At 42.9% G+C, this 14,540-nt stretch overlaps 1 protein-coding gene across 1 annotated transcript in view; it reads right to left on the bottom strand.

The window, feature by feature from the left end:
• The window catches only part of LOC114709173 (cardiomyopathy-associated protein 5-like), a 101,188-nt gene that overhangs the window by 15,582 nt on the left and 71,066 nt on the right, over positions 1-14,540 (bottom strand). Inside the window, 3 exon segments of the mRNA XM_037209550.1 lie at positions 4,416-4,677; positions 10,614-10,636; positions 12,262-12,495. Of these exon segments, the coding sequence (XP_037065445.1) occupies positions 4,416-4,677; positions 10,614-10,636; positions 12,262-12,495 (519 nt within the window).

The raw sequence follows: 14,540 nt of genomic DNA on the forward strand, positions 1-14,540 counted from the left end.
ATGTAATTATGTGGCTCTGAATTTTAAAGACAACAATATTCTCTAGTGTTTTACTGGAAATTTTTGAAACTTATAATTAGGTGTATTGAACATTTTTGCCGTATAAACCAATCTCTGTGCAATTATCTTTCTGAGCTCATTATACATGATCATTGAACATATTTTATACATCAAAGAAAAAGGTTATTCTCATAGTTGAAAAGATGTCATACTCTTAAAATTTGTGTATGTGTCTTTCTGGCCAACAATTTCCTAAGAGATGAGGTTATTGAAATAATGTAGGCCAAATTTGGAAGTTGACACTCAGGGAAAAGGAAACAAAGGTTAGTTCAGCAATAAGGTCAAAATGCGAAACAAAATAAATGGATTTGAAGAATAGAATAAAAAGACAATTTGAAATGATTCAATAAAGATAAAGAGGTAGAGAAATAATGCAATTATAAAAAATATGAGGAGCGGACTAGGAGAATGGTCAAGTTCATAGGCTTCAGAACAAAGGCTGGCTTCAGGCTAAATGCAAGACCCCTAGCTATGTGCATTATATTAGTCTCAGTTTCTCCACTTCTTAAAAACGAATGTCTAATACCATTACGTCCTAGGGTTGTTGTATGAAGCAAGACAATGTATATCAAGTGTTTAATAAATGTGCCTGTTGGGAGGCAGCATCCAGACAGCAAGACAACCTTGGCAGGAACTCAGAAAATGGAGAAGGGAGCAGGGACCTCACGACAGTGAAGGCTGAACTGAAGTCCCAGGACTTGGTAGGCCACTGAGGCCACAGAGACAGGACACGCTGAGTAGGCTGCATGGGGAGGCAGATACCTGCCTGCCCTGGCCTTTCCCCAAAGACTGATGGTTGTATCTTCCAACAGAGAGCCAGAGCTCCATCTAAAGGTATCCATCCAGGGAGAGGTGATCCAGGATGTTTTCATGTTGCCCAGGTTTATGGAAGAGCCAAACAAAACACTTCAACTATTATTAGTTTTCTTTGGAGCAGTGTAGAGAGGTTGGAGCATGAACAATGAGAATGATCTTCTTCCCACTGTAAATTATACATGTGGAGCTGGAGCTAATCTTGAAAAATGACAACATCTTTCTACATCCTTTTCTCTCTAACACAGCTTAGCAAACCTCAAAACTGATAGCCAACCCTGCCCCATCATCTAGTTTCAAGGTAGAGCCATTGTAGGGAATTAAGCAAAGCACATAGGCTAGAAATAACTCTGTTTCCACATATGCCCCTCCACCCAAAGAATTAAAATTAAAACATCATTTTCTCCAAACAGGAAATGCATTTTCTCTCGAAAATGCTCCAAAGGAGAAGAAGAATATCCCAGAGACACGATCTAATAATCATGACTACATTTATAATTCATATTTAGCAGAACACTGGAACTCATATTTTACATGTTAGTAATTCTGCTTAAACTTTTCAAGGGTAAACATGAATAAGTGTGATGTCAAAAAATACAAAGGGAATCTTGGGGCTTCTTCTCCAGGAGCTCAGGTGCAGGAAGAGGAAGCATCCTGTGAAGCCCCTCTGACTGACTGTAGAGAGTTTTCATACTCAGGGAGCTAAACATTAATCTGCTTGGATTTCAGTGCCTGGGGCCAAATGTAGATTCCACTCAACCTGGCTTTCAAAATTTCCACAGGATATACAGTCATAGTGCCATGCATGCACTCAGAAGGCTGATGCAGAAGGAACATGAGTCTGATGCCACCTTGGGTTATATAGTGAAATACTTCCTCTAAAAAATGAATACAAGTCTCCAGGAAAGCAGCATCAGTCACAATAGCCAAGAGGTGGAAACAACCCAAGTGTCCATCCATGGATGGATGATGGATGGCTGATGGCTGATGGATGGATGGATGGATGGATGGATCATGAGTGGATGGATGAATGGATGGATGGATGGATAAATGGATGGATGGATCATGAATGGATAGATGATTGATGGATGATGGATGGATGGTGGATGGATGGATAGATGAATTACAGATGGATGATGGATGTATGGATAGATGGATGGATGATGGATGGGTGATAGATTGATAGGTAGATGGATGATGGATGGATGGGTAGATGGATGGATGGGTAGATGGAAGGATGGGTGGATGGATAAATGAATGGATGGGTAGATGGATGGATGGGTGGACAGATGGATGATGGATGGATGAAGTGGATAGATAGATGGATGAATAAAACCCATGGCATAGGCACATAGTAGGTCTTAAACACCGAAGTTATGACAGGTGTTGCAAACATGAGTCAACATGGAGAAAAATGTGCTCAGTGGAATAAGCCAGTTACAAAAATATATGATCTTTTATTCGGGGCATTGCAGTCATCAAATTCAGAGAAGAGGAGTGGCAATTTCTGGGGTCTAGAGGAAGAGGGAGTTGGTGTTTAATGGACACAGAGATTCAGTGTTGCAAGATGAAATTCTGGGGATCTATGGTGGTGATGGTTGTCAAGACTATGAACATACTTCATGCTACAGCTGTATACAACTAAAGATAGTTAAGATGCCAGGTGTGGTGGTACGCACCTTTAATCCCAGCTGCAGGTAGGTAGAGCTAAGCAGATCTCTGAGTTCCAGGCTAACCTGGTTGAGTGCCAGGCCAACCAGGGCTTAATAATGAGGCCAAAATAAATAATAAAATTAAAAATAAAATAAAAATGAGTAAAAATGTGGTAAATTTTTTTTAAAGATTTATTTTCTTTTTTATTATGGTATACATGTGTGTTTCCATATGGGCACATGTATATATGAGAGCTGGTGCCCCTGGAGTTTAAAAGAGAGCCTCAGATTCCCTGAAGCTGGAGTTATATGCAATAGGAGCTAAGAATCAAACTCAGGTTTGATTATTGCTGAGCCATCTCTCCAGGCCCTAATATGGTAAATTATATAAATTATATAAATTTATAATTTTAATTATTTAAATTGAATTTAAATTTTAAAACAAATCTAAGATCCAGAGTCACAGAGACCTAGCTATCACTCCATGGGTGGTTTTCTTCTCTTTCCTTGCCTTGGGGCCAGTGGATAAGGTACAAAGACTCTGAGGCCAGATCCCCCGCATCTCTAACCAGCTGTGTGGTCCTTAGCAACATGATGTTTTGCTGTGCTATCTCCACACCTGTCAATGTGGATAATAACTAAACCTTCCTCCTGGGGTTGATGTGGGAGTCAGAATGACTGGCTCTGCATGTTTCACTAGGGCCCAGCCTCGGTGGGGTCTGAATAAAAGGCAGGTGCCACTGCTTCTCACAGCGGGAGCTGGCATTCTGTGTAAGTCAGCAGGAGCCAGATCCTCATGGGGCCTTGTCTCTGAGTGGTTTCATTGGTCACAGAACAAAATATATAGGCCCTGGGCTGCATAAAAGCAGACACAGAGCGGCTTGGGTGCTTTGTAGGGGTCTTTCCCACAGTGCTTCACACCTCTAAGACCGTACACACTTCCTGGGGTGATGGCTAACAGTCTCTGACTGTGTCATTCTGTGGCCTCTGAAATATAGAAGAAGCCCTCCTATTGAGCATCAGGCACTCAAAACTCTATTCCTGTAAACAGGCAGCTGTGTACAGCGAAGCCTTAAGATGCTGCTGCTCTATTTATCAGCATCTTTAGTTTGTGGCCGCTGCTCTGGTTTAATGCGCCCAAAAGACACATGCAAACACCCTTCCACGTGAGACAGCTCTGAAGAAGATTCATTAGGGTAGATGACTGAATTGTCTACTTCATTAAAGGTGTTGGGGCTTGAGTATTTTGCAGGGGGTGTTTCTGGGAGGAGGCTGTCTTTTTAAAAGGCATGCCAGCTTCTGGCTGGTCCCTAAACTAGAACCGTGTCTACAGAAACGCGGGTTTTAAACACAACGGCTGCCTGTGAGGTAAATTTGACAAGGGTACCTCTTGATGAGGACATCTGAGCACCCGGTACAGTAAGCAGCACTCAGTAACCAGGAAAACGGCAGCTTTGAGCGTTTAAATGCTGCACTGCCTTGTTTGCTAAAATAGAACATTAAAAAATAATTTGAAAAGCTGGCAGAACGCTCTGACAGCTAAGTGGGAAGCTCCTGGCTACAGACCATGATGCTGAGCTGTGAGTTCTCGAAGCTAATCTGTTTGGTTTGGGGTGGGGGTGGGGGAGAGTAAATAAAGAAGAGGAGGAAGGAACTGAGTTGAAGAGGGGAAAACTACTTATAAGGTAAAATTCGTTCACCGCGTGTGAAAGTAATTTATTCCTTTTTACTTATCTGCTGGGTCGCTAGTGTGAAGCAATTCTCTTACACGGAGGGAGAGAAGTTCTAGTTTAAAAAAAAAAAACAGAATAAAAGAAGAGGGGACCTTTCAGTTCCATTCATTTCATGTCTCCTCTTCGGGGAATCACGGAGCTTCCAAGGGAAAAGCACGGCATCACAGAGATGAGCGGCTGGCCCCTGCACCATCTCAGAGTCTCGCTGCAAACCTTTACAGCCTGCACGCATCTTCACCCAAACAGGCAAGCAGGACCTGCCAAGCTCCATCGAGGTAAATGGTATATTAAAATGCTCACCAGCCACTTGTTTCAACATCTGGTCACTTCGCGCCGAGCTGTCCTCATAGTGCTCAAAAAGCGAGAAGGCGGCCGGCATGTTCTCTAAGGAAGCTGTGCTATCCATGGCGGAAAGCAGCCTGAAAGGGAACAGAACTCCACTAAGTCGGGAAAGCATGAACGACATGGAACCAAAGCAGGTCTTCCTGTTCAGCTCGAGGCTGGTGGGAGCAACTGTGGTTTGTAGGAGGCAAGGTTCCCCCACCCCCACCCCAGATAGCCCAAAGCATCGAGAAATGCACTAACTAAAATCCATTTATTCTCGGACTCCTTACATACCTGGTGATACCAGAAGTCTCATCCCCAGGCTCTCACATTTGAAAACTTCCAAATCATCTAGCCTTGGATTCATTTCTTATAAATGAGCCCTGAACATGGCTTCACATCCGTGATTATTTTATTTCCTAAAGGACAGATCCTGGGCCAGTCTGGAAATTTCCATGCTATAGGGATGGCCCTGTTGCTCTCAGCCCTCAGCACCAAACTACCAGTCATACTAAAAATAAATACTCACCTACTGTGTGCCAGGCTCTGTTCTGGGGCCTGGGGGTCGAGCTGTGAAAGCAAGGCCAGCCGTCTTAGAAGACAAGCTCAGCTTCCAAAGGGATGGGTTCTGCAGACCCAAGCCCTTGGGGGGGGGGGTGCCCACTCACACTAACACCGAGCATTTGGAATCAGGCCTGACATAGAAGCATGGATATAGGAAGAACAGAAACGGGCGCGCTCTGAAGGGGAAAGACACGAGTGGGGGTTTACAAAGTGACCTGTCCTTAGCCAGAGGGGCCTCAGAGCTGGCCAGGGCTCCTTGTTAAGCTCTCTCACACAGGCCTGGAATGCTCTTCTAGCAAGGAAGCCAGCTTTGAGGAACTGCACGGGCTTCCTTCTCTGGACTCTTGGTTTCCCACCACCAGACCCACCCTGAGGCCTTTGTACTGGCTCTTGGTACTCTCTCCTCCCAAATTCACTGGCACGGTGCCTTCCTTCGCTTAGCTCAGCTCTGTTCAAATGTCAGCGCTGTGGAGAGAAGTTGTGAACTGGACAAGGCCTGTCCCCGCCAACCTTACTGCACCCGTTTCCCTGTGGGTTCATTTCCTGGTAGTTATCAAGGCCTAGTGTGTTCTTTAACGGCCAACTTCACCAAAATATAATTTGCAAGGAAGAAAAGACTGTCTTATTCATTATTGCATTCAATGCCTTATTTGATGCATAGTAGGTAATTAGTAAATATATCTTGATTTAATAAGAGGCCAGTGGTTTAATCTGTGTAGAAATCAGGATCTCAGGCATAGTAAATCTGGAATTACAATAAGGGGGAGAGATTATGAAATATTTAGAGTATTTAACACTTACTAGTGTTAAACATGATGAAATTCACTGCTATTTGATTTGTGGGGAAATGCTTCTGTGAGGACTTTGGGGTATTTAAAAAAATGAGCAGGAATTTCTGAGGCAACAGAAGAGAGTCAAGGTATTGCAGATGGTAAAATGCCATGGGCACCGGCCAGAGATGCCAAGGACTGTGGCTTTCCAGGGAGCAGAGCACACCATGGAAACAGGGACAGATAGGAAAGGGGACAGTGTTTGTGACTCGATGAAGGGCCCTTCACACACACTGAAAATTTCTATTTTTATCTCTTAAGATAAGGACAGTCACAGGATTGCTTACGTAAGGGAGATGTAGACAATCCAGATTAGCTACTGAGGAAAGATCAGAGCCAGTCAGTACACAAGGTAGGCAGTGGAGTGAGTCGGGAGGTCCCCACACTGATCCAGATAGGGGGAGATTAAAAGCCTACATTAAAGCTTTGGGGGTGCGGAATATGGAAATAAACTACGGATGATTTTTTTTTAAAGTGGTGATTAGGGTTGGAGAGGTGACTTAGCAGTTAAGAGCACTTGTTGCTCTTGCAGAGGACCCAGGTTCAATTCCCAGCACTCACATGGTGGCTCACAACCCAGTTCCAGGGGATTCCAGTGTCTTCTTCTGAGTTTGGGGTTCAGGCATGCATGTTATGCACACATATACATGCAGGCAAAACACCCATACCAAAAAAATTTTAAAAAGTAAGAGTAAAAATGTGACCAATATGCACACTTAGCCTTCTCAATGCATTTCACTGACTAACACTACAGAGGCTGTCTGCAAATACCACAATACATCTGAGTTTTCTCTTGTAAACCAACCTATTCAATTTTAACAGCAAATTGATATCCTTTTACAAGTCAGTCTTACAATGGTTGAGACTCTCCTGTTCATTATTATAAGCCAGAAGAACAAAGCATAGAGGGACTGCATCCCCTTAACAGAACAGCATTTATAAAGCAAAAAATGTGTTGTTCAAGATATGCAAATGTTGGGTCTAAATATGCTTGACAGCATTCCTTAATTTAATTTTAGTGCTGAGAAAAATCAATTAATGTAAAAGCACTGTCTTCAGAGATATAATGAAGTGAGGAAAAAAGCAGGAAGAAAACAGCTAAGAGAAAATAAACTAGACTTAGCATTTCCTGTAGAAAGGAAGGAGAAGTTGTCTTGAGGACGTAAAGTTGTGTGTGTATGCGTGTGTGTGTGTGTGTGTGTGTGTGTGTGTGTGTGTGTGTATGTGTGTGTGTGTGTGAGTGTTCCTATTTATAGAGCTTTCTTTAGTTGCTCATATTTCTTACCAAATCCAAGAGTCCTCTATTTTACTGCATTAAAATATTGGCTACCCCAACACCTACAGAACTCATTGAACATGGAGGTATCAAACTGATGCCTACATAGACTCTCCACCCCTACATTCTGGTGTCTTTGGTACAGGAGTGTACTTTGCATACTACCAAAAGAGAAGCATAAACACCAGCCAATCCACAAATGCTTTGATCCATAATGGTGTCCAGTCTACAAGATATGCTAGGGCAATGGTGGCACAAAGCTTGTGGGAGTAACCAACCAATGTCTGATTTGACTTAATGTCCACTCCATGAGATGGAACTCATACCCAACACTGCTTGGGTGACCAAGAACCAATGACTAGATAGCCCAGGGACCTAGGATAAAACCAAATAATATTAGTCTAAAAACAGGAAAAAACAAAACCAAAAATGCAGTGATAAAATGACTCCTAATGATATTCTGCTATACCAATATAGATCAATGCCTTGTTCAGCCATCATCAGAGAAGCTTCCTCCTACAGCAGATGGAAACAAAATCCAGAGACCCACAGCCAGACATTATGCAGAGAATGAGAGACCTTGGAACACTCAGCCCTAAATGGAATGTCTCTACCAAACCCTGCCCCCAGAGCTCAGGGAACCCCAAGGAAGAGAAGGCAAGAGTTAAGAGCAGAGGGAATGGAGGACACCAAGAAAACAAGGCCCTCTGAATCAGCATATAAGCAAAAGCTCATACGAACTCACAGAGACCGAGGCAGCATGCACAGGGCCTGCATGGGCCTGCACCAGGTCCTCTGGGCATGTGTTATGGCTTCCAGTCTAGTGTGTTTGCGGGTTCCCTGAGTGTGTGAACGAGTGGGTCTCTGATTCTCGTACCTTCTCGTGGGCTCGTTTCCTTCTCTTGTTGGCATGCCCTGTCCAACTTTGATGTGACAGCTTCTGTTTTTATCTTATTATACTTTACTTTATTTTTGAAATGAACAAAGGAAAGAATGAATGAAGACCTAGCCACTAGGGTAAAGGTTAACAACTGGACTGTCACTTAGACCTTCTGGGAGAGGGAAAATCAGTTTCTCCTACGGAGTGACACTGGGTATATCAACCACTCCAGGACAGGCCTCGTGCTGAAGAGTAGTTGACCAACATATAACGGACTCCACTGTTCTTTTGTGTGCTTTTATTTGGTTGCAGTTTGGTGTTTTATGTTTTGTTGTTGTTGTTGTTTCTGTTTGGGTGCTGTTTTATTTTGTTTTCTTGTTTGGGGGGCTGTTGTATTGGGTTTTTGTTTAGTTGGGGTTTTTTTTTGAGAAGAAACTTAAAATTAGGTGGGTAGGGCAGGGAGGGGGAGAGGATCTGGAAGGACATGAGGAAGAGCAAGAATATGATTGACATTGTATTTGAATTTAATTTAAAAGTTATTTTAAATAATAAAAAATATAATAAAAGAAAAATATTGGTTATCCCAAGCATATTCCCCTGTGATAGGCAGCAGTAGTAAAGATGAATTCATTGTCAATTGGGAGTGAAAAAGAAATTAATTAAAATGACATGTAAATTACCAAGTTAAAGAATAAAACCAAAAGAATGGCATTTAGTATGCCAATGGCCATCTATTCATATTAGTGGTAATCAAGTATTTAGAAAGTAAAACCATCTTTCAGCATCTTTAAAGTAAAAGCATTTATAAATTTTCATCCACCAAATTTTCTTCCTGATCATTATCTTACACATGTGGATGGGATAAAAATAATTCAGTATGCATCTCTATTGTCCAGTGTATGTGAAATGGCACTATAAATCCACATATTTTTAAACTTAAAAACCAATAATTACATTACTGATCTTTAAGTTAAAAAAAATATGGATCACTGCTTGGGTGTGAATTTCTGAAACTCATCCATGGGAACTGGTAAGGAGCCTCACACTAACCTACAAATCCTCAAGGGGTGGGGTGGGGCTCCCAGGTCTGGGACATACATGTCATCCAGAGGATTCAAGCAATGTCAGTTTTGGAAACCGCTGGGCCTGAGGACAGACTGAGACTTTCACCCAGAGGTTCTCAAGCCTGCCTGTTCATCACAATCACCCACAAAGCTTTGAAAATGCCCAGACCACACTTCAAACCAATGAAGCCCCAATGTAAGGGCATATGAATCAGACAGCATCAGCAGATTTTGTTTTGTTTTGTTGGTTCTGTTCTTGTTTTTCAAGTCAGAGTTTCTCTGTGTAACTCTAGCTGTCCTGGAACTCACTTTGTAGATTCAGCCGGCCTTGAACTCAGAGATCTGCCTGCTTCTACCTCTGGATCACTGGGATTAAAGGCATGCTCTATCACCCCAGGTTTTAACGTTCCTTAAGTAACTATTCACAGTACAGCCACTGTTACAAAAGTCTGGTCAACTAGTACCAACACTAATACATAAATAGGTCTTATAAAGTATATTGGTACTATAGTATAAGCAAATAAGAGTCATTCCTGTGGCTTCATGTATCTGAAAAAGGTCAAGTTTCCTATTCAAACTCCCTTTACTATACATCCCAGATAAACATTTCTGATTTCAGTCTCAGCTCTTTACTCACTGTCATTGAACTTCAGTAGAAATAAGCCCAAGATAATATTTATAACTTAGAAAAGGACATTTAAGATGCCACTAACATGATAAGACCCTGGGCTCAACTAGCAGAAAAGATCTCAAGTTCTTGTTGTGAGGCAAAAGGAAAAGGGGTGAGATCAGTGTTTGGATGGCAGCCGCAGATGACCTGGAAGACAGAAAGCTGATGTCTGTGTCTTCATGGACGGTGCTATCCGATCATGTTGGTGTTTCGCCTCTCAGAAGAATGAAAAATCTCTTAGACCAAGTGTTAAAAGCATCATCAAAACAAAATCCGATCAATAGCGTAAGATTCATTAGATTAGCTGAGCCGAAAGAGAAGGTTAAGTGCAGAACTACCTTCTGAAGAGAAAATGAGTGAACATGCCATCAGGGCGACATAGGTTCTAAAATTGTCCACGGAAGCAAAGAATGATTGCTTCAAATGCTCATATTTAACCAATAAGTCTAATCATTTATAAACTTTTTTTTTATTCCATAGCAGGAAAGATGGTTGAGATTAGATTGAAAACACAGGCCACATCTCAGGAAAGCAGTTAAAAATCTACACTACGATAATTGTTATTTAACCAAAGCACATGCAATTTTCTTCTGAAGCTGTCATTTAACATTTAAAAGCACTGCATCGAAGAGGTGAACACCCAGCAGCTCCCTTGATGTGTTTTTAATTGGCAGCTCAGCCTCCCCACCCCCAAGCATCCCACCATGCTCCCCTCAGCCCTGCTCTGTTGCACAGTGTTGCATATACCTTTCATTGATTTCCTCAAAGGACTTGGGTTGGGGGAGGAGGAGGAGAAGGAGGAGAGGGAGAGAGAGAGAGAGAGAGAGAGAGAGAGAGAGAGAGAGAGAGAGAGAGAGAGAGACTAATTAACAACAGAAAGTAAAAGTAACCAGGAGCGTTAAGATCAAACATCTTTACCCCAGGCGTCCCTGAGGCCATTTGTCTTTGGGACTTGGGGTTGACTAGCAGGGAAAGTGGTACTGGGAGGGGTGAGGGTTGTGTGGAGGAGGGAGGGGCCTTCATTTGCAGTTTGCCTCGCTCTCTTTGATGGGCAAGGCAGACAGTGAGCTGTTGTAGTCTATTGATTAACAAATAGTTTAGAATTCTGTGAAGCAAGGGGAAAATAACTTAAGTTTGTTCCATGTGGGCTTTACATATAATGGGATCAGCAGTTATCTTTGAGGGATATCCTCTATTTCCAATATTCTCCGTCTTTTCTAGAATGGATAAATATCACCACCAAATGCAGAAACAAATGTTTCCCCCTTCCTAATCTGTTCTCCTAGAGAAAAAAAAATATTCTTCATCAAACAAAGGTTATTGTGGAGCACAGAGTGCCTTATTAATGTTATACTTCATAAGAGGGTTCTAATGTAAAAATATTAAAGCTTTGCTTTAATTAAACATAAAGCCACATGATGGTTTTAAATTCTCCTTTGAGGATGGCCGTATTCACTTGATCTAAATTTTCCCTGGCTAGAGGTGTCTCCAGAGGTCAATCATGAACTTTCATAATGCCTATTTTTGCCTCAATCTATCTTCCAACTTCACTAGGAGTTCTAGGAAGATAGGGAACTCTGAAGTGGGAGGGGATTCCCTCTCAGCACAGATAGAGGTTTCCTATTTGACAATTAGGCTTGTATCTGTCCTCAGGGAAAACATCTGTATTACTCCTGGTTAATCATGGCATCTTCTGGATCATTCTAGGGATTTATGAGGAGCAAACTAAGGTTCGTCCAAGAGAGAATTGCTCTCCCCGAGTCCCTTGTTTGAATTAAGAAATCATGTCATGAGGAAGCTGCTTCTAACAATATCCCTGGCCCTATTTGAGGAAGGTGCCCCAATTAAGTTTCCCTTATACATCAAAAAGGGAACCAAAATGTTACTGTCAGCTGCTTGGTAAGGGCGGAGGAAATGGTTCATATGAGAGGTCACCACAGATGAGAGAGTTCGTAGGACAGGCACAGGGGCCAGCATGAGGATGCTAGCTAGACAAAAGGAGGCTGGGCTGGCCCTCAGAGGAACAGCATGACATAAATAAGGCTGTGAGGGGGCTCTCCAGTCTCAGAAAGTGATCAACCTTCTGTAACATGATGATAGATAGCCTCCTCCCATGGATCTCTCACAGAGATCCGGCTGCCTCTGCCTCCTGAGTGCTGGGATTAAAGGTGTGCGCCACCACCGCCCACTGCTCTGTTTGTTGTTTGAAACAGAGTCTTGGGGTATAGAACAGACAGGATTTGTACCTCTGCTTGTGCTGCCCTGGCTTCCCAAGTGCTGTGTTACAGGGCAGTGCCTCTATACCCGGTTTATAAACAAATTTAGGAATAGTTTTGAAAGCAGACGTGTGTCAACATGGGCACCAGGCATCAGGCCTGCTTCCTGTGGTACTCACAGCCAGGAACACGGTCTCGTCCAGCTCCTCAGCTTCTCTCACTATGGTCTCCAAGGTGTCCTTGGCTGTGTCCATGCTCTGCAGAAAGTGGACCATCTGGTCGTGCAGGAACTCCATCTTCTTCTTCTTCACTTCCTCGAAGCTCTGGGCTTTCTCATCGTACTGCGCCAAAACCTTCTTCATCATCTCCTCATTCTGCTCCTCCAGCCGTTTCTCATTTTTGCTGCAGTTCTCCTAGAGGGGCGGGGACAGAGCGCTTCCTAATGAAAGAGACGTGACGCCTTGTTTGCCCCCCATCTTTTTGCCTTTGAAATAACTGGCCTATGTGCAGTTGGTTCTTTTTACTCTTTGGGGGCCCGCCACCCAGCTCCCAAATAATCACATGGAGTTTAATTCTTTCTTATGAATGCTTGGCTTATAAGCATTTATAAGCAGCTTTTCTTAGCTTAAATTATCCTGTTTACCTTTTGCCTCTTGCCTTTTCTCTTTCTCTATTCTATATACCCTTCTTTACTTCTTACTCCATGGCTGGCTGTGTGGCTGGGTGGCTGACCCCTGGAGTCCCAACTCCTTCTCCTTTTCTTGCTCTTCCATTTTACATTCTTCTCCTTCTGTTTATTCTCACTGCCTGCCAGCCCCGCCTATCCTTTCTCCTGCCTTGCTATTGGCCGTTCAGCACTTTATTAGGCCAATCCAATGTTTTAGGCAGGCAAAATAACACAGCTTCACAGAGTTAAATGCAACATACAAGAATGCAACATATCTTTGCATCATTAAACAAATGTTCCACAGCACAAACACATCATCAACTAATATTCCATAACACCTCTGACATTCCAGCCAAAGAGTCAAAATTCAGAACATGTCTAAACTTCTAGCTTATTTATCTGCTTTGCAAAGCAATATTAGCTTTGCAAAGGAATTCACTATTACCATCAAGTAAGAAAAGAAATATCAAAATTTAAAAAGGAAGAAAAGAAAATCACTTCTGGGGAGGATCCTGGCCTGTGTGATTTTCGCCTCTCTGCACCAGTATTCTCCTGGGAGGGGCAGTTTTACCACAGTGGTAGGAACTTTACTGTCCATTTGGACACAACTGGCAATCAGCTATCCTCACTAGACTGACTGGGGAACGGGACAATAAAGCAGCTGTTCACTGATCTACAATGCACCAATGGGATTGGTCGGTCAGTTTCTGCAGTGGCCTGGAGGCCTCTTCACTTCTGATTGACAGCTACGGGTGTCTGGGCCACCTCTGGGTAAGGACAGAACATTCCTACCCACTCTCTTCACAGTGGAGGAGCAGAAACTAACAGCCAGTAATGTGCACATTCAGCGGTGGTGCCCTGAGACACCATGGCCCGAAACATAAGACTCAAGTCAGTGGCCAGAACACTTCTGGAGGCCAAGCAGTGAGAAGCAGGAAAGCAGAGCAGAAGAATCAGTCTCGGTCTCTCACCCATGAAATGGAAGCAGTAACACCTCTTAGTAACTGTCTGAGGCTTCACTCTCAGAGAGCATCTGCCTTAGCATGTCAGGGCCCTAAGAAGTGAGCGTCTTTAGGGGAAAAGCCTTCATCCTTAAACAGAAAGCGGTCTCAGTGCTCACAGTCAGCTTTGAATTAAGATAACCAACAATGTAAACCAAACACACACACACACACACACACACACACACTATACATCACACAATAGATATACACTATATACTATGCAACACATACTCTACACCACACACACATACATACACACTACATATTATACCACATACACACAAGCACTATATGCCACGTACACATTCATGTAGTTAGTCTTTCTTGTTGGACATTATTTAGGCCACCAGCCCCCAAATAATAACACGGAGACTTATTATTAATTATGAAAGCTTGGCCTTAGCTTAGGCTTGTCCCACTAGCTCTTATAACTAAAATCAACCCATGTCTATTAATCTACAGTCTGCCACATGGCTCTTTACCTCTGCCCATGCTGCACATTCATGCTCCATGTCTCACTGGCTAATCCCCATGCCTAAATTCATCACCTGAGTTCCTCTCTCTGCCTAGAAATCCCGCCTAACCTCTCCTGTCTAGCTGTTGGCTGCTTAGCCAATTAAACCAATCACAATGACACATCTTCATATAGTGTAAACAAATATCCTGCAACACACACACACACAGCACACACAGCACACACATATACTACATGCCACATGCACATTATAATACACATACCAAATCAGTTCCAAATAGTCTACTGTTGACACAATGAATAAGGCAGGAC

The sequence above is a fragment of the Peromyscus leucopus genome, chromosome 11, assembly GCF_004664715.2.
Source record: "Peromyscus leucopus breed LL Stock chromosome 11, UCI_PerLeu_2.1, whole genome shotgun sequence".
In the NCBI taxonomy this organism is placed as follows: Eukaryota; Metazoa; Chordata; class Mammalia; order Rodentia; family Cricetidae; genus Peromyscus; species Peromyscus leucopus.